The sequence below is a fragment of the Papaver somniferum genome, chromosome 1, assembly GCF_003573695.1.
Source record: "Papaver somniferum cultivar HN1 chromosome 1, ASM357369v1, whole genome shotgun sequence".
Lineage (NCBI taxonomy): Eukaryota > Viridiplantae > Streptophyta > Magnoliopsida > Ranunculales > Papaveraceae > Papaver > Papaver somniferum.
In genome coordinates, this window is record NC_039358.1 from 196,746,408 (window position 1) to 196,765,365 (window position 18,958).

The following is an 18,958-nucleotide window of genomic DNA, read 5'->3' on the forward strand; positions in this document are numbered from 1 at the left end:
TAAGTGACAGTTAAGGCCAACTTAAGATCCTAAGCATACAAAAAGGGAATAGCAAGATAAACAGCTTGCTCAACTGATGTGCTCCTAGTATTGACTGTCTTTTGACAGTACAATCAATCACAAGCACTAGTGAGCACTGAATTCTCCCATTGCTCAATCAAATCAGTGCACTAAGGCTTCTAACCTAACATTCCACTACCTAACAGTCCACTAAAGCTTCATCTGAGCCTCAGCTAATGAGAACATGAGAGAACAGATGGAACAACACATGATTAACAGGAACAACACAAAAACATCACATTAACAACAACAACAACAGGATATTAAAACAGGGAACATTACAACACAAAAACAGGGAACATCACATTAACAACAGGGAACATTACACAAAACAGAACATGAATATATGCAGAACATCAAAGTTCTGGACACTGGCTATTCCAGCATAAGCCAATTTCACACCCACAGTCCCCTATTTATACAATGGAAATCCCAAAAAATCCCCAATTAACAGCAAAATTAGGGTTTGTAAAAAAAATACAATTAAACCCAAAATTGGTTCACCTAACCTTCTGATAACAACCCAATCAACCAACCCATGCTTCAATTAGACGTACAATCATGTTCCCCCAATTATCCCCAAATTATGAAATTAGGGTTTATAAGAAATAGAAATTAGGTTTACCTAATCACTGCAAACTCTTGATAGCTCTCACCCATGCTTCCTTACGGTCTTCTGATGCTTCCCACGCCTCCATTGATCTATAATCAACTAATTTCACCAACTCACTCCTAGGGTTCAGAGGTGAGAGAATAGGCGAAATTAGTTGTATAGAGAGATTAGAACGTGATATAGGTGATGGGTCGAGTGTGTATGATGATTTGAGAAGATGGTGGTGGTTGTGGTGGTTGAGAAGGAGTTGGTGGCGGAGCAGGTGGTGGTCGTGGAGTTGCAGAGGAGAAGAAAGGGGGAGAAGAAGGAGAAGCCGATAGTTTTAGGGTTAGGGTGTGTTTGGGTTAGGGTATAGGTATTGGGTACTCGGGTGTTGAGCGGCTTCATCAAATTTTGATGTTCTGTGACTCTGAGCTGCGGATGCAAAAATGGTTGGTAGATCTAACGGTGAGATAGAGATGAATCGATGCAACCGTTGGATTTTGAAACACAACGAAGTCAACGGTGTTAGATGATGTTAGGTACTGTAGTGTAGATCGGGAGTATCTAGTTTTGATGCACAGGCCTAGAAGCGATCGTTGGATTCAACTACAATCTAATCTGAAGGCTTGGAATTTAGGCGCTGTGGTGTTTGGCAGAGACTTCAGATTTTGATGCTCTATGAATGAGCGACCGTAGGATGATGAGTTGGATCCAATCTGACGGCTGAGAATGGAGGCGGTTTTGGTTATAGAAAATGGGTTTGGGTAAGGGTTTTGGGCCTTGGGTATGCCAAGCCCATATCTTCTTTAAGAGCAATTCTTCCTTCTTGAGCCCATTTCTAGTCTTTTGGGCTTATGCGCACCATTCTTCGCGGCTTCCTTGTGTAATTCCTCCCGGCTTTTCACTACTTTTCTGCTCTTTTCGTTCCGCAATTCATCCAAACTTTATTTACAACCTAAAAATGCAAAATTAATTAATAAAAATATTTATTCTTGAAAACAATGAAAATACAGAATATGGGATAAAATGTAGAATTAATGCACAAAAGATGAGTTAAATGCCAACAAAAAGGGATAAATATATACATTATTTGGCACTCATCAACTTGTAGTATTTTATTGTGGGTTTTCTGAGCCTACCAAGTTTTTGGCTCACCTATAAAATTAAAACACAATGAGTGTCGGTACAAAATACCGCACACCTATTATGTATGCGAGATAACTCCATGGGTGGCAAGCGAACATAAGAGCGTATATCATATCTAGAATGACGCATCAGATGACGTCACCTAAATCACGAGTAAAATGTGAAGAGTCGTGCGGTAATAAAGAAAACGTGCGTCAATGATAAAGTCTGCGCGACATTGACACACGTCAGATCTGAAATTAGGGGCTTTATTAGCAACAACGTATCATCCTCAAATAGAAGCGGAGTTGCATAAAATGTTGGATGTGGGAATAATCAGACCAACAAAGTACCCAGAATGGATAGCAAACATGGTGGTAGTGCCAAAGAAAAAAATAAAGGAATACGAATCTGCATTGACTTCAGTGACCTGAATAAAGCGTGCCCAAAAGACAGCTTTCCACTCCCATATATACCACAAATGGTGGAGACAGCATCAAGAAACGAAAGATTATCATTAATGGATGGATATTCAGGGTACAATCAGATACCATTGGCGGAAGAATATCAAGAACACACGTCTTTCTTCGCACCAAAAGGGTTATATTGTTATACTCGAATGCACTTTGGTTTAAAAAATGTAGGTGCGACATATCAAAGAATGGTAGAAAAGTTGTTCGCGAAATAGGTACATACGACATTAGAAGTTTATGTAGACGACATGCTCGTGAAAAGAAAAAAGGCGAAAGACCATGTTGAAAACTTGAGAGAGATATTTGCACAGATGCAGCAATATAAGATGAAGATAAATCCAGCGAAATGTATTTTCGGAGTAGCATCGGGAAAATTCTTAGGTTATATTGTATCAAAGCAAGGAATAGAAGTGGATCCATAAAAGGTGCAAGCGGTCCGTGATATGCTATCTCCTGCAACTGTAAAAGACGTACAAAAGTTAAACGGTCTACTAGCCTCATTAGAGCGGTTCATTCGCGCTCATCTAATAAGTGCAAATACTTTTCCAACATCTTAAAGAAGGGACCAAATTAGAATGGATGGAGGAGTGTGAGAAAGAACTACAAAGTATCATCAACTATTTAATGAATTTATATATTTTGCAGAAAACAGAACGAGGAGAAGAGTTATTAATATACCTAGCGTCAACAACACACACATTAAGTGTTGTATTGCTTCGCTTGGATCAGAGAATTGAAAATCCAATATATTACATAAGCAAAACATATAATGCCGCAGAGAAGAATTACTCAAAGATTGAAAAGCTTATCCTTGCATTAGTTTATGCAACTCAAAAGCTCTAAATTTACTTTCAAGCCCACAAGATTAAAGTTTTGACAAAAGTGCCAGTTGAATCAGTAATGAATAATTCGAAAAGATCAGGAAGAATAAAAAGATGGAATGCACAAGTAAGCCACTTTGGGATCAAGTATGAAACTTTATCTTCACCAAAATCATAAGTTATCGCAGATTTCATGGCAAAATTTCCATTAGAAGAAGATGAACACGTAGAAGAGATGATGGACATAGAGGAAGAACAAGGAAATCCTAAAGACTTGCTCACAGATCGTAACTCAAATAGATGGGAGATACTAGTGGATGGATAATCAAATGAAGAAGGAAACAAAATTGGAATAGTATTCATTTCACCAAAAGGAGCAAGAATGGCTTACTCATTTAGGTTGGAGTTCGTATCCACCAATAATGAAACCGAATATGAAGTAATGGTACATGCATTACAACTAGCAATTGAAATGAAGATAAAAGACGCTAGAATAACAAGTGATTCACAATTGGTAATACGTCAAATAGAAGGAGTGTATAATACACATGAACCATCTCTATAGAAGTACAAGAAACTCGTTGAAAAACTGTGAGCAAAAATTCCAAGCATAAGTTGGAGACACATAGGCAGGATAGATAACCGATTTGCAGATGCCCCAGAATTCATTTCTTCTATGTTAACAGATCCAACCGCAAGGTATATAAAGATACATACGCTCTTTTCACCATCAATCAAAAAAGAAGGAAAAGATAACGCAGACGTAATGATGGTAGATGAAGAGGTAGAAGAACGTGCGAATAAAGACGCAAATTGGAGAACACAACTTCATCTATATTTGGAAAAAGGAGAAGTCCCAAGGAATAGATTGGAGACGCATAAGTTAAAAAGTCGAGTAACAAATTATGAGCTGAGAGAAGGCATGCTCTATCGAAAATCCTTCCTTGGACTATCACTTAGATGTTTAACGCGGAAAAAGGGAATGGAAATCCTAAAGGAATTACATTATGGAGACGCAGGGAACCATAGTGGAGGAAGGTATTTAGCTTACATAGCAAAGATACAAGGGTATTACTGGCCCTACATGCATGAGGACGCGAAAGAAGTATCAAGAAGATGCGAAGAATGCCAGCATCATGGAAAAAAGATTCATTCACCTGGAGCGGAGCTAAGCTCAACAACAAGTGTATGGCCATTTTCGAAATGGGGACTAGACATTGTAGGTCCATTCATACCAGGAACAGGACAGAGGAGATATCTAATAGTTGCAACAGACTACTTTACAAAATGGGAAGAGGTGAAAGCAGGAAAACATATTCGACATCGATATGTCTTCACTTTCATATTTGAAAACATTATTTGCATATTTGGGATCCCCTTACAATTAGTCTCTGATAATGGAAAGCAATTTGAGGGCGAAAACATAGAAATGTTGCTTAACGCGTTCAAGATACAAAGCGGAAAATCAACTCTTTTTTATCCGCAAAGTAATGGGCAGGCTGAGGCAACTAACAAAACAATTGCAGATATACTGAAGAAAACACTTGAAGGGCACAATAAAGGCTGGTGCGAACAAGTTCATAAAGCAGTATGGGCATACAGAACAACGCGGAGAGAAGCGACATGAATATCTCCCTTCTGTTTAACATATGGAGTGGAAGCGGTGCTACCAACTGAAGTCATCATACCTACAACGAAAAAAGAAGCATGGGAAAATAATTTAAACACAGATCTGATCTTAACAAAGCTTGATGATTTAGAAGAAAGTAGAGAAATTGCTCTGCAACATATGGAGAATTACCACAAGAAACTAGCTAGAGAATATAACAAGCGCATCATATCAGAAAGGAGGGGATGGAAAACTGGAAAAAAGATGGGATGAACCATACATAATAAAGAGGATAGTCGAAAATGGAGCGTATGAGATGATGGATCATGAGGGGAAGAGCACAGGTCGCAAGCTTGAACATCCATGTAACAGATTATATTTGAAGAAATACTACCCGTAAGTCATGCGGTAGTAACCGCATATATGAAGAAGACAATTACATGCGACTCAAATGCAACACATGCATTAGAAGATGCGAAATTTTTTTTCACAACTCAGCGAAGATGTACTGATAAAGCACATAAATAAAATTAAAGGTTTCTCTTCTTTATACATGATAAATACATCAAGAAAAAGGCAAAAATAAGACCTTATAATAAGACCTCAATAGAAGGCAATAGAAGTAACGACTCTAATTAGGGAGGCTAGGCATTCAATTGTGGCGTGCACCCTAGTTCGCATATACAACAAGAGTCAATGATAAGACCTAACGCACGTCATAATTGGGGAAAACCTAGTTAGCATGACTCGGGGGAAAGCTACACCAACCCTGAAACCTGAGTCATGGAGATTTGGGGTGAAACAAAAGCCCATCCAGGAGAGGCGCCTCAGTCGAAAGATTAAGGTGATAAGGTTCTCCTAAGGAGTGCAGAAACTCGATCAGGACGCCAAGGTACACAGTTGAGTCAAGAGTGTCTGGGGCGTCTGGAGCGTACCTGGCGCTCTTGACAAGTCTTGACTATGATGCACTCGGTCCTCAAGAAACCCCATTTAGGGTGCGATATTGTAACCACAAGCCATATCGGCGGGAGGGATAAGAGGCCGCGAAAACAACTGTTACATCACTGGATGGGAAGAGCCCACCCCAACCAGGTAGGGGTAAGCTTCATTGAAGGGGCAGTCAGGGGGAATATAAGGACGACAACCTCCATTAGGGAGCTGAACTGTGTCAAAATACGCATATATCATGAGTGTTTTTACTCATGGGGGTAATAAGACTTGTCGTATTTGCACGTTAATACATCCTGAATAGGCAATAGTACAAGAAGATGATAAGGCGAGATCAATGGGTCATTACATGAAAATGTAAAGACCGCCTGCGATTTCGCCGCACCATAGTAAAATAATATATTAGGCAAAATAATACCTTTACATAGGGAGTCTCAGTAAGACCTCATGAGAAAAATAAAATCGAAACTAATATTGTTTTGCAGGAAATAAATAAATAGCAACTGACATACGAGTATTACAACAAAACGAAAGGAAAAGGGTCTCTCTCACAAGGAGAATAATAAGAGGCAAGTATGGGAATAACAAAAAGAAGGTATTATTCTCCTTGTTCAAGACAATCTTGCATAAAAGTAACAGAGATAAAAAGATACACTACATAGTCAAGAAGAAATATCCAAAGTTAAAATACATCCAGACGCACAAGAAAGTGAAGAAAGAAAAAAGCTAAGCATCATTTAGAGAGATGTTCGCTTCAGCAACAACCTCAGAATTGGGATCAACATCAGAACTTGGGCCTTTAGGGAGATCGACACCAAACCCATCCTCTTCAAGATGACCTTTCCCATGAAGAGTTTCTTCGCCTTTTTTCTCTCCACTTTCATCATCATCGCTCACATAGTAGTAATCGCTATCAGGCTCAGGAAGTTCCTCATCTGCATCCACATCAAGAGGTTTCACATCTACTGGAGGAATTTAATTATCGAGGTAACCTCGGTTTGCGAGAATCTGGGCCTTAATATGAGCTTCTCGCGCAACACCCTTCTTGGTGTTCTCTATGGAAACTGCCATGAAATTTTCAAGATACGAACATCTCATATTCGCTCTATCTCGGGAAGAGGCGAGTAAGACTAAAAGTTTCCCGCACTCTTTGTTGGCCTTAGTCAGATCAGACCTCAATTTGGAGATGGTAGACTGGTGCATTCTTTCAGATTCTGCAAAAAAGGAGACATCTAATTATTATCGGAGCGAAACTTTCGCAGACACAAGATGGGAAGAATTAGAAAGTGCAAGTAAACTGAGGCAGACAACTTAATGTGGATACCTTCCCTTTGGGAGATGAGGTATTGAGTTAGGGCGAGACCACTAATTTTCATATTTTCCATAACCGTATCAAAATCATCACCGATCAAACCTTGAAGACGAGAGAGAATTTTTTTTTCATCTTGAGAAAGAGAAGACTTTTCCTTCGCAACAATATCGTGATACCCCTTTAGTTGTGTATATTCTTCTCGAAGTACATTCATCTTCACATCTAAATTTATCTTGCGCTGAATAATCTTCTCCTTCTCCAAAGTTAATTTCTTCGTATGCTCATCATGCTGATTTTTTAGCATGCGAAGGGATTCTTCTTGATCGTCACAAACCTTCTGGAGAATAAGATATTGACGCGAAAACATCGCCTCTTTCTTCAAATAAGACCGCATCTCTGCGGCCAAAACCTGATTCTCATCTGATAATGTTTGATATCTTAAATCAGCAACTATACAACATTCCATAGAGATAGGATACTTGGGAGTCCAGAAATTCATTCTGATTAGATAAGCAAAGGTTCTTATTTTTTGGATTCTCAATTTGATCAAGCGAATACGAATGATTATTAACTAATTGATCTATTTTATTATGCAATTTCTCATTGTTCGCACGAGCATCCTCAACAGCATATTGATAATTAAATCTCTCCATAACATGCGTCTGATTTAAGTGTTAACAAACACACGAAGATACTCAAGATATGAATACAAGCATCTCTTAAACAATTGATAAGGTAGACAAAGAAGGGATAAACACACAAAGTACAAGCTCATCATAAGTAATTGACAAGATAGAGGTAAACATACCTCTAAGTTCTTGATTCTTGTTGCGAAGATTTTCGCAATCAAGGGTTGCAGTTTGGAGTTCACGTTCTAATTCTCCAAGACCCTCCTTTAATTTGGTGTTCTGGTGAGAAAGTTCCATAATGGTATTGGAAGATTCAGAAAATCCTTCAGTTTGGACTATGCGGCGACGAGATTCCTAAAAAATAAATAAAGACAAGAGTGAAAATATGATAAAGTAGAACGAATAGAAATTCCTAAGCAAAAGAGTATATACCAAGAGGTCGAGAGAAAGATGGACGCTTGGATCAAGCTGCGAGAAGATCTCATTCCTAGTTGGTATGTTTGGTGGGGAATCGCATAACAGCTTGGATAAAGCATCACAAATGTGAAGCTTGACAGGATCATTAATAGATAAGTGAGTAGCGCTGATGATATCTGACAAAGCGTGAGTAACATATTTTACTCCAAGACCTCCTTATCAGCAGAGGCAACCTCCAAAGTGGGAGAAATAACCTTAGAAGAAGAAGGAGCAGATGCAAAAGAGGCAATATCCTTTAAAACGAGAATGGTAATATTCTTCGTGGATGCAAGAATATTCGCTGACAAAGGAACATGCACAAAAGTAGAAAATAGACTTATCCACCACTGGTGCGGATACATTCTCATAAGAAAAGGTAGTAGCATCGTAAACCAAGGTAGCTTCCTTGAGAGCGAGAGTTTTCTTTGGAAGAGTGGACACAACCAAAGGAACTGAGGCAACAACATCATCAGAAGGGTTAGCATCTATCAAAAGTGCGGAAATATTCGCGTCTGCTTGAGCGATGACATCTCTCGCAGGGATACTAACAACATCATCAAAAGGAACCCGCTGTTGAGAATGTGGTTGATAGTCGAGGTCAGGAATGGAAAGAGAAGTGTTGACTGTGGGAGCTTTGCGAACCCTATTAACTTTCTTCTTCTCGCGAACAATCTCGCACTCGGTATCCTTGGCAGAACAATGCAGATTGGAAACAGAGGCAACAATATTGTTTAAAAGAAAAGAAGATATTTCTTACTACCTTTTCATGTGAAGGCTTCCTCTTGAGAGCTTCATCATTTTTAGAACCCAAAACAGATCTAGGGTTTGCAACTGTAACACGAAGACTACCAGTGGAGGAGGAACTTTTGATGCAATAATCGGTATAGGAATGAGAAGAACAATGACAGATCAACAATGACAGTCGAACATTTAAAAGAAAGAAAAACAAAATAGCAGTGTTAGCAGAGTACACGACCCTTGAACGAGAATCTATAAAATCATAGAAGGACAATCTTTAAGAAGGAAGACTTCGGGAAGATGAAGATGAAAACGAAGATGAAAATTTACAGAGAAGATGGAGATCAAATAAAGGAAAGAAACAATTATCTCTCCTCACTCCCGCCGTTAACTAGAGAAGAGAGGCAACCGGTTAACTCGAGACGTGCCGGTTAAAAGGGGAAAAGTCAATACGTGTAGACGGTTAAACTTAAATTACGGAAGGTTATCGGCTGAAGAGAATACGAAGAGATGAACTGGTGCGGCATAATAGAAAAAAATAGATTCTCCTTCCGCTCTCTATAACAGAAGAACGATATGAGAAGAGGCAAAATGTAGGTACAAAATATCGCACACCTATTATGTATGCGAGATAACTCCATGGGTGGAAAGCGAACATAACCGCGTATATCATATCTAGAATGACGCATCAGATGACGTCACCTAAATCACAAGTAAAGTGTGAAGAGTCGTGCGGTAATAAAGAAACCGTGCGTCAATGATAAAGTCTGCGCGACATTGACGCACGTCAGATCCGAAATTAGGGGCTTTATTAGCTGTCCTCCACTATGTAAACTCCTATATAAGGAGCCGAGCGACCTTGTATTGGGGAAAGATAGACAAGATATTTAGGAGAGAGAAATATTATTTGCTTCCCAAGTTAAGCTTTTCTCATAACTTTGTATCTGAATTGAAGATTTTAATGAAAGTTCTTATGATGATTATTTAGATTGTTCTATAGATTTTACTAAGGGTGTGGTTGTATGATTCCTGCGACTACAAGGACATAAATAAAAAATAAATAAAATAAGATCATCAAAAAAAGTACAAGATCAAGTAAGAGAAACTAATAAAGCAAAATCAAAATAAAGCAAAGAAAACGAACAACCATAGTCTTTGTTAGTTAGTAATTGCAAAACCGTCGCCTACAAAACCCAATAACGTTGCAATAAGTAGCAAATAAGAAACTCCAAACCAAAATAAATAGGAAACGAACAAACCTTAAAATCACGTATAGTTTATGCTTTAACCTCTAGCACATCCATGTCTTGCGAATCTATTCTTATCTGTGATATTAAAAAATCAAAAATGAATTTGATTTTGGATTAAAAAATAGAGAGATTGAATCCAGGATATTGAATATATTTTTCATATACTCTAATATATTTGTCTTTTTTGGCAAAAATCGTACCTAAAAAAACAAAACAAACAATAATTAGATCAAAATCAATTATGAAGAAATCTTGATATGAATAAAGAGGAAGAAAGAGAGGCGGCAGAGAGAAATTGCGGCAATCAAAAGGAATTAGGTTAATAATAAGGTTTTATACGATATTTATGGGTATGAAAAAGAGAGAGAAATAGGGGGAAAATACAAAAAATTTGGTTGTATAAAAAAACGAATAATTCTTATTGGTGGAAATATTTTCCGATGGGACCTAAAATCATATTATTAACAGTCTTGCTAGACCCATCGAAGAATTTGCACCGTGAATGCACGAGGGAGATCACACAGACTCATGATAACGTTCGGTGCATTGGGATATGGATGGAGCATAAATAAGCCCACCCATCCTCTCACACGGTGAGAGTGCGGTGCAATTCTTCAGTGAGTAAATAATTTTCGCATTATTAATTAATTGAAACATAAATTTAGGCAGGAAATAATAATACAACTCCGCCATTATTAAAATAAACACAACTCAATACAAGTAATTTCCATATTACAAGTTTATTGGCACACCACACACTTGCTGCTATAGTATTATATACTATATTAATAGTAACCCAACTTGAGAATGTTTGGGTTAAATTCAGTAGATAGTTTATCCTTAGGGAGGTAGAATTGAATTGTCTGGATAATAGTCTTTAAGGACGACAGAAATACTATTATGCCTCCAACGATTACTGCAATAGTCACCCATGGATTACTGAAATATTTCCGTTTGAGATGCGCTTTCCAAAAGTTCCAACGGCTGTTGTAATGTTTGTTTACTCTATCGAATGTTCCAAGATAATAGAATGGTGTTCCCAAAACTATCTCTCTATGAAGCCTGCTAAACATATCAGCGACTTCTTGGAAGCGACCTAGATTGTTTGTAACGATACCCTGATTGCTTAGGAACTCAACGTCTTTCTCGGTGACTATGAGCCTATCCATGAATAAAGCATAAGAAGTCACGTATTCAGTATATCGATCGGAGAATTGTTCATTTGCAATGAGGTTTCTAAGCAGAGGATCAATGCGGGCAGTGATCCCAACAGGTGGAATTGTCAAAACTCCATCGTTGAAGCTGATGTCGAGGAAACTAGCTTCCGTAGAACCCTTAACGATTTTGATTCCTGCAAGGTTCAACTGTGTCGCACTAGCCATGTACATTCTTGATGTATGGAGCGTCTTTGGTTTAGGTAAGAATATCTTGACTAAAAACTTAAAAGGTACTCGTAAAGCACGTCTCAGCAGTGGCAGTGGTGGAGGGGCCTCGGCATCTTTGTTATCGGTAAGAGGATGAAATGTCCGTGCTAACTGATCGAGTAAATGCTTATAAGGGATGTCTTCATGCTTATCTGCTTCTTTCATGTTCTCGAGAACAGTTTTATCTCTTGGGAAGTGGATATAATTTTTGAAGAAACCATAAGCAAGATAACCAATGGTTTTAGAATTTTGCTGTTCCTCCGATGCGGTTAATTTATACAGGCTTTCGAGAACAAACATAGGAATCTGGTTTTCAAGGAGTAGCAAATCCCATGTAAGATTTTGTCTGCCCCATGGATTATGAGCTAAAGGATCCTCGTCCGGTGGTGGTTGTTCAACTCCGAAATGCTGGAAAAGCCCGACGATGAACAAACCATCAATCACCATCATTTCTACCAATTCCTTGCTTTCAAGATGTATAGGTTCTGCGTAACAGTCTCTAATTCTTTTTTCAAGCTTCTCAATAGACTCCACACACTTATGCAGTAACGCTGTTGTCGAGTTGATATCATTCTTTCCCCTTTGAGTTAGAGCCTCGCTCATATAATACAGCTTACAGTCTTGTGTTTCTTTTAGATTTTCATCTCCGTAGTGGATCGGTCCAATTGATACAACCGCAGGTTTGTATACACTAGGACTGCTCACTTCCTGCAACTTCTCATGCACTTTGTAGATGCATACTTGGGATCCCCAAGGGCGCGTAGGTGCTTTTAACTTCGGAAGTTTGGCTATCAAGTCGTCAACTACTAACGAGACGTCGTTACCTGCCATTGGTACCTACAACCACAGTAGATGAAACTAATTAGTAGCAATATGAATCTGACTATTCTGAATTTATCTCTTCTTACTCAGTCGCGTAAAACCATCATCAACCCCTGAGAACTAAGAGCAGATGCAAGGGCACTGCATGGATTACATGCACCTAGTATTAAAAAAACACAAGTAGAATAAGAGTAAAAAGATAATAACTTGGAGAAAAGAGAGTTGACCTGAGAAGAAAAAGAATTGCTTCTGATCTTCGAAAAACAATTTGATACTTGATCAGATCATATATGGATGTCCAAGCATACAATTTGAAAGGTCTCTATATATACTAATAGGTAGGAAGACCTACAAGCTATAATTCTCATCATCTTTGAATTTTAAAATATTTCTTTTTCTTTTTATATAATTAGTTTTTCATTAGTTTTTCATAAAGAAAATGACCTTGTGGATACGTTGGTCTATAGAAGTGAAGAACTTCAGTTAGCTAGTTGAGTGAACTTTTATGATGATGCCACAACGTTCTTAACAACCTGTTTTCTTTCCATCTTTCACCTAAACCTTAAACCTTGACCACGTCCCCAGCATTATAGAAGGTTCGTTCTGAATGAAGGTCCAAAAAACAACCAATTGGGAAGTGTAAATACCTTTTGAAGAATGGTGGGACTACTAAGGGGGTGAGCAAGAATTTTATGTTAGCGGGAACAAATTTTAATGATGGAAACTTGTCCAAGTTATGTATACAAGGTGCAAGTGGTCATCTCAATCAGAGCTCATCCTAAAAATTTCCGAGTAATCCTAGTATACTCCGAGATGAACATGGACAGAACCAGGTTTGGGTAGGTGGAATTGAACAGTTTTTTATTACTTTTTGTACTTTAGTTGAATGAACTCTTTGTGATGATCATAACATTCTTAACAACCTGTTTTCTCTCCATCTTTCACCTAAAGTAAAACCTTGACCACCAAGTCAAAAAAAATTATCTACATTGTGTTGGATTTTTTTATATACAAAATCTAAAATGAACATTGTGTCGGATTTTTGTGCTTGGCAAAAAAAAAAAAAAAGTATGCGTGCAAATAGTTATCTCAATTAAAGCTCATATTTCCTGAAAAACTCCCCATAATTTCCACAATAGGGACTAGGTTTAGGCGGATAGAACCTTGGAATTAGTTTCCTTTATCATGTAACTGGCTCCAAAATATAATATGTATATAGTTTACAACATAATTTACTTTTACTCATTGTTTGTTTGTTCTCTCACTGTGGATATATAGTTTTCTTCTGCTTTGTTTTGTTTTCCCGCATGTTTTAAAGCTAGCTTGATGTAGTAAGCCGGAAAAGCTTACAAGAGTGAAACTATGGACACAATATTCGCATACCTTGTTGTCCTTGTACATATACATCATGGGATGTGAAATAGGACTTTGTTTGGAAATTTGATTGATTTAGTTATCTTGTGAAGATTATGAATTTCTTTTTTAAAGATTTCTTCTAGGAAGTTAAACTTGTTAATTCGTGTATTGGTATATTTCTCTTGTATCTAGATTATTAAACTTGTTAATTCGTGTATTGGTATATTTCGATTTAGTTATTTTGTGAAGATTATGAATTTCTTTTTTAAAGATTTCTTCTAGGAAATTAAACTTGTTAATTCGTGTATTGGTATATTTCTCTTGTATCTAGATTATTAAACTTGTTAATTCGTGTATTGGTATATTTCTCTTGTATCTAGATTTTGAACTAAATTGGATCCTTGTATTTGTTAGGAATCCTCAGGCCTAACTAACCTCGAAAACCGGCTTGTAAGATTAGGGTTGCTCAAGGATTATTAAGCATGGGATTTGGGTTGCCCTAGGCGATGTGGTACTATTTAACACCCCCCTCAACGACTAGGGATACACTGACGGAGTGGCACGGAAGCCACGGACGCACACTGGCGGGGATACTGAGTGGTACGGAAACCACGGACGCACACTGACGGGGATACTGAGTGGTACGGAAATCACGGGCACACGATGATGGACACGAGTAGCGTTGAGTGGGGTCTGACTCTGATAGCATGTTAGGAATCCTCGAACCTAACTAACCTCGAAAATCGGCTTGGAAGGTTAGGATTGTCCAAGACTTATTAAGCATGGGACCTTGGTTGCCCTAGACGATGTGGTACTATTTAACAGTATTTTTACCATTTAGCTTGTTAAGCTTGAGAAAACATATACTATATTATGCTTTGACATCCTTGTATATATAAACATTTAAGTTTGAATTAACTATGAAAATCAATGTGGCAATATTCCAAAAACATGCTACAAATATTTATGGAATGGGATTAATTGTATTTGCCATACAGGGAAATGCAGTGGAGCCAGAGGAGCAAAGCTCGGCCAAAGCTCCAATGGTGAAGTTAAACAAAGGGCTGCCTTGGATGCTTACATATGGGCAGTGGAATTAGGATGCAGAATGAATTTTGAATCAAATTATTGTCAAATAATAAAGCTTATCAGAAGTATGCATGCCGAGAAGATAGGAGCTCGTTTCACTATGGATCACGACGGAAAGGAAGTTGTAGAAAGTGGTACTTAGAGCACAACAAAAATAGAGATAATCGCCTACCAGTCAATTTAGCTACATATAACTCTGACTGTGATTTTGATGGGTCTTGGAACCAAAACACTATTAACAACATTATTCCTATTATCTCAGGCAATTGCTTCCGTGTACTGTTAGAATACGCACTAGTAATCATGTTGTTTCAGACTTGGATGGTTTGGATGCAAACCTGGTGGAAATTGCCAGTTTGCGCAGCAGCACCAGATTTCAACAATTTTTAACAGTTTGAGGACTGCTTTCTTTTCCTCTTTTATCCATAAAAAAAAAAGAATTAATATGCTTTGATATAACCTGGATCAATCGTATTATTCTAGACGGATGTCTAGAATGTTCCCTAATGAGTTGGATGAGGATGAAGTATTTGAAATCAAATAGATAAGGATGGTTCCGGATGCGATTTTGAAAATACGCTGGCCATACGGACCCGTTAGATTAACTATATTTAAATAAAACAAAGTCAGTGGGTTATAAATTCCGTTACTCACTTGAATTACATCGTATAAAGGTAGGTGTGGATGGAAATGGTGATGAAGATTAGTTGAAAGACGTTCATACTTTTACCTCACAAGATAATGATCTCAAAAAAGTGAGCTTTCAGAAGATATGCGATTATCCACGAGTCAGTTTGTTCGCTATTCAGGACATGCTTATATTGGATCACTTGCTCATATTTAATCATCTTACTCCACTTAGCATATAGAAGCTCAGTTGCGTTCTATTGCTGTATCTATTTCTGAATACTGTATTCTTGGTTTGCTATGGGCTTTATATTATGATGATCTAGCTTGGTCTATGTATTAAATAATGTGATTCGAATTTTAATATAATTTTGTTTTGAATGTGTTTGGAATGGAATTTATACTCTCTAACTGATAGTTATAAATACCGCAAACCAAGAGGTAGGAAAAACCTTATGCAGTTGATGTTATTATTGTGTACACATAGGCTTTGTCATGCATTTAATTAGGTGCTATTAAAACAGGTTCAAATATCATCTCCCATTACGGACTAGTTTGGTTTAGATGATGACCAAAAGAAAACATGAATACATTACATAAAGTTTATAGATGAACTTGAAAACTTCAGTTTCTTTCTTTCATGTATATGTATAATGAATTTTCACTATGAAATGAAATCATCAAACAACTCCTCCAAATGATCACTAGTCTCTCTATAAGTTGGTGGAAATTTCCTCCTTGGTGGATATACCGTCCATGGTACCGGTGGACGTCTATATGATTCTTGTTTACTGAAACTCATATCTGTAGTAGTCACCCATGGATCAATGAAGTATTTCCGTTTAATAGCAGCTTTATAAAAGTTCCAACGGTCGTTATAATATTCGTTAACTCTATCAAAGGTTCCAAGATAATAGAATGGTGCTCCTAAAACTACCTCTCTATGAAGCCTACCAAAGAGATCAGCGATTTCTTCAAAGCGACCTAAATTATTTGTAATGATACCCCGACTGCTTAGGAACTCAACGTCTTTCGCAGTGACTACGAGCCTATCCATGAATAAAGCATAAGAAGTCACGTAAATAGTATACCGGTCGGAAAACTGCTCAGCCGCCATGAGATTTCTAAGCAGAGGTTCCGTGCGGCCAGAGATTATAACAGGTGGTATTGTCATAACTCCATCTTTGAAGCTGACATCAAGGAAACTACTTTCCGTCGAACCCTTAACAATCTTGATTCCTGCTATATTCAACTGTATCGCACTAGGCATGTACAATCTTGATGTATGAACCGTGTTTGGTTTAGGTAAGAATAGCTCCGTTACGAACTTGGTAGTTACGCGTAAAGCATGTATCAGCCGCCGCAGTGGTGGACAGACCTCGCTATCTTCGTTATCCACAAGAGGATGAAATGTATTAGATAAGTGATCCAGTAAATGCTTATAGTGGACGCCTTCATGCAGATCTGTTTCTTTCATTTTACGGAGAACAATTTTATCTCTTGGGAAGCTGATATAATTTTTGAAGAAACCATAAGAAAGATAACCAATGGTTTTAAGCGATTGCTCTTCATCGGATGCTGTTAATTTGTATAGGCTTTCGAGAACAAACATAGGAATTTGATTTTCAATGAGTAGCAAATCCCAAATAAGATTTTATGATTTCCATGGATTATGAGCTAAAGGATCATCATCCCTTAATGGTTCAACTCTATAATTCTGGAATAGCCCAACGATGAACAAACCATCAACCACCATCATCTCTATAAATTCCTTGCTTTCGAGAAGGATAGGTTCTGCGTAGCACTCTCTAATTTCTTTTTCAAGCTTCTTGATGGACTCAAAACACTTTCGCAATAACGCTGTTGCGGAGTTTGTATCTTTCTTTCCCCTTTGAGTTAGAACATCGCTAATATAATACAACTTTACTTCTTCTGTTCCCTTTAGCTTTGCATTTCCGTAGTGGATCGGTCCAATTGATACAACCGCTGGTACGTACACACTAGGACTGCTTACTGCATGCAACTTCTCATGCACTTTGTAGATGCATACTTGCGATCCCCAAAGACGCGTAGGTACTGCAACAAGTTTCCCTATCAAGTCGTCAACTACCAACGAAACGTCTTTACCTGCCATTGGTACCTACACAACCATAGTAGATGGAACTAATTAGAAATAGTATGAATCTGACTCATCTGAATTTGTTATCTCTTCTTGCTCAGTGTGCAGTACACACAATGTAATCATATATACTTCGCAACCTGACTCGGTCACCATTGGGATCAGACATTAAAGCTGACAAAGCCGGCTCTTAGAAAGCAGCCTTTTATGGTATAAACTCTAACTCGGGTGCGATACAACAGTTCCACAAAATACAAGTTAAAGAAATTGCGCAATACACATTTTTGAGTCACGTAAAACCATCATTAACTCCCGAGAGCTACTAACAATGGCACTGCGGCAAGGGTATGCACCTAGTATCTTAAAAACACAATCAGATTAAGATTAGAGATAATAACTTGGGGAGAAAAGCCAAGAGAGTTAGCCTGTACTATATTCTGATCTCCCTTGACGATTCGAAACTTGATCAGGTCAGGTATGGATGTGCAAAATTTTGATTTGAAACATCTTTGTTTATACTAATTGGTACGAAGACCTACACGCTATAATTTTATCATCTTTTTTATTAAAAAGCAACGTATTTCTTTTTATAAAAAGAAAATGCTTGTGGATGAGTTGGTTCTAGGAAATGAAGAACTTCAGTTAGCTCTGTAATGTGGAATTATGGACAGAATAGTGCTTCATTTGAATGAACGTTTATGATTATGACCAAAACATGCTTAACAACCTGTTTTTTCTCCATCTGTCGACCAAACTAAAAACCTTGACCACCCAACCTATATATTCAGAAGGGTTAATTACAGTCCAAAAAACAACCAAAAGACCCCTGCACTGGGAATGGTGGATCCCAGCTGCATGTTATGTGACACAACAAAATAACTTTGTGTGAGAAGCGTTTTTTCGAACACTTCATATAAAATTTGTATATATAGTCTAAAATGAAATTAGTGTACGTAATGCGTATACAATGTGCGAGTGGTCAACTAAATGGGATCTCCGACATAATTTCAGTAAACTCCGACACAAACAGCCTGTTTGAAATAGGGACAGAGCCAAGTTAAGACAGGTGAAAACATTTGTCTTTTGTAGAAAATCTGATATCAAAGACTTAATGAACACAAAACTTAACTCAGACAAATCTTCTTCTATTGATCTATAAATCTTACGGCTTTGCAGCCTATTTATAGTTTAACAAACTTGACTCTTAAGCAAAGACTCTTTCCTAATATATCAAACTCTAATTAAAGATACTTTTAGAATATTCTAAACTCTATATGTAATCAAACTTCTAAAACTGGTAAACTTGTTTCTCAAGTTTACTATACGTTCTCAGTAACTCAGATCAACCTATACTAGTTGCTTCCAAGTACGACTTCAACTCCTGTTGGTTGCTTCCACTTAATGCTTCACTCAGACAACATCAACTCCTCCTAGTTGTTTTCATAACACCACATCAACTTAAGTTAGTTGCTTCCACATAACAGCATCAACTTCCACTAGTTGCT

At 37.7% G+C, this 18,958-nt stretch overlaps 2 protein-coding genes across 5 annotated transcripts; both read right to left on the reverse strand.

Annotated features, from left to right (window-relative positions):
- Positions 1-10,634: 10,634 nt before the first annotated feature.
- Positions 10,635-12,559, reverse strand: LOC113311119 (UPF0481 protein At3g47200-like). The gene is made up of 2 exons (XM_026559967.1): positions 12,490-12,559; positions 10,635-12,277 (listed from the first exon to the last, which is right to left on the reverse strand). The coding sequence occupies exon 2, from the start codon at positions 12,269-12,271 to the stop codon at positions 10,802-10,804; it is 1,470 nt and encodes a 489-aa protein (XP_026415752.1). The 5' UTR covers positions 12,272-12,277; positions 12,490-12,559; the 3' UTR covers positions 10,635-10,801.
- A 3,258-nt stretch (positions 12,560-15,817) lies between these two features.
- On the reverse strand, positions 15,818-17,963 carry LOC113311126. Of its 4 annotated transcripts, none has more exons than XM_026559990.1 (2): positions 17,852-17,963; positions 15,818-17,474 (listed from the first exon to the last, which is right to left on the reverse strand). In XM_026559990.1, exon 2 carries the CDS (start codon positions 16,944-16,946, stop codon positions 15,999-16,001), a length of 948 nt encoding a protein of 315 aa, XP_026415775.1. In that variant the 5' UTR covers positions 16,947-17,474; positions 17,852-17,963; the 3' UTR covers positions 15,818-15,998. The 4 variants fall into 4 exon arrangements, with proteins under 4 accessions (XP_026415775.1, XP_026415767.1, XP_026415763.1 ...); XM_026559982.1 differs by having other exon boundaries at positions 17,594-17,939; XM_026559978.1 differs by having other exon boundaries at positions 17,569-17,939.
- Between the last annotated feature and the right edge of the window lie 995 nt (positions 17,964-18,958).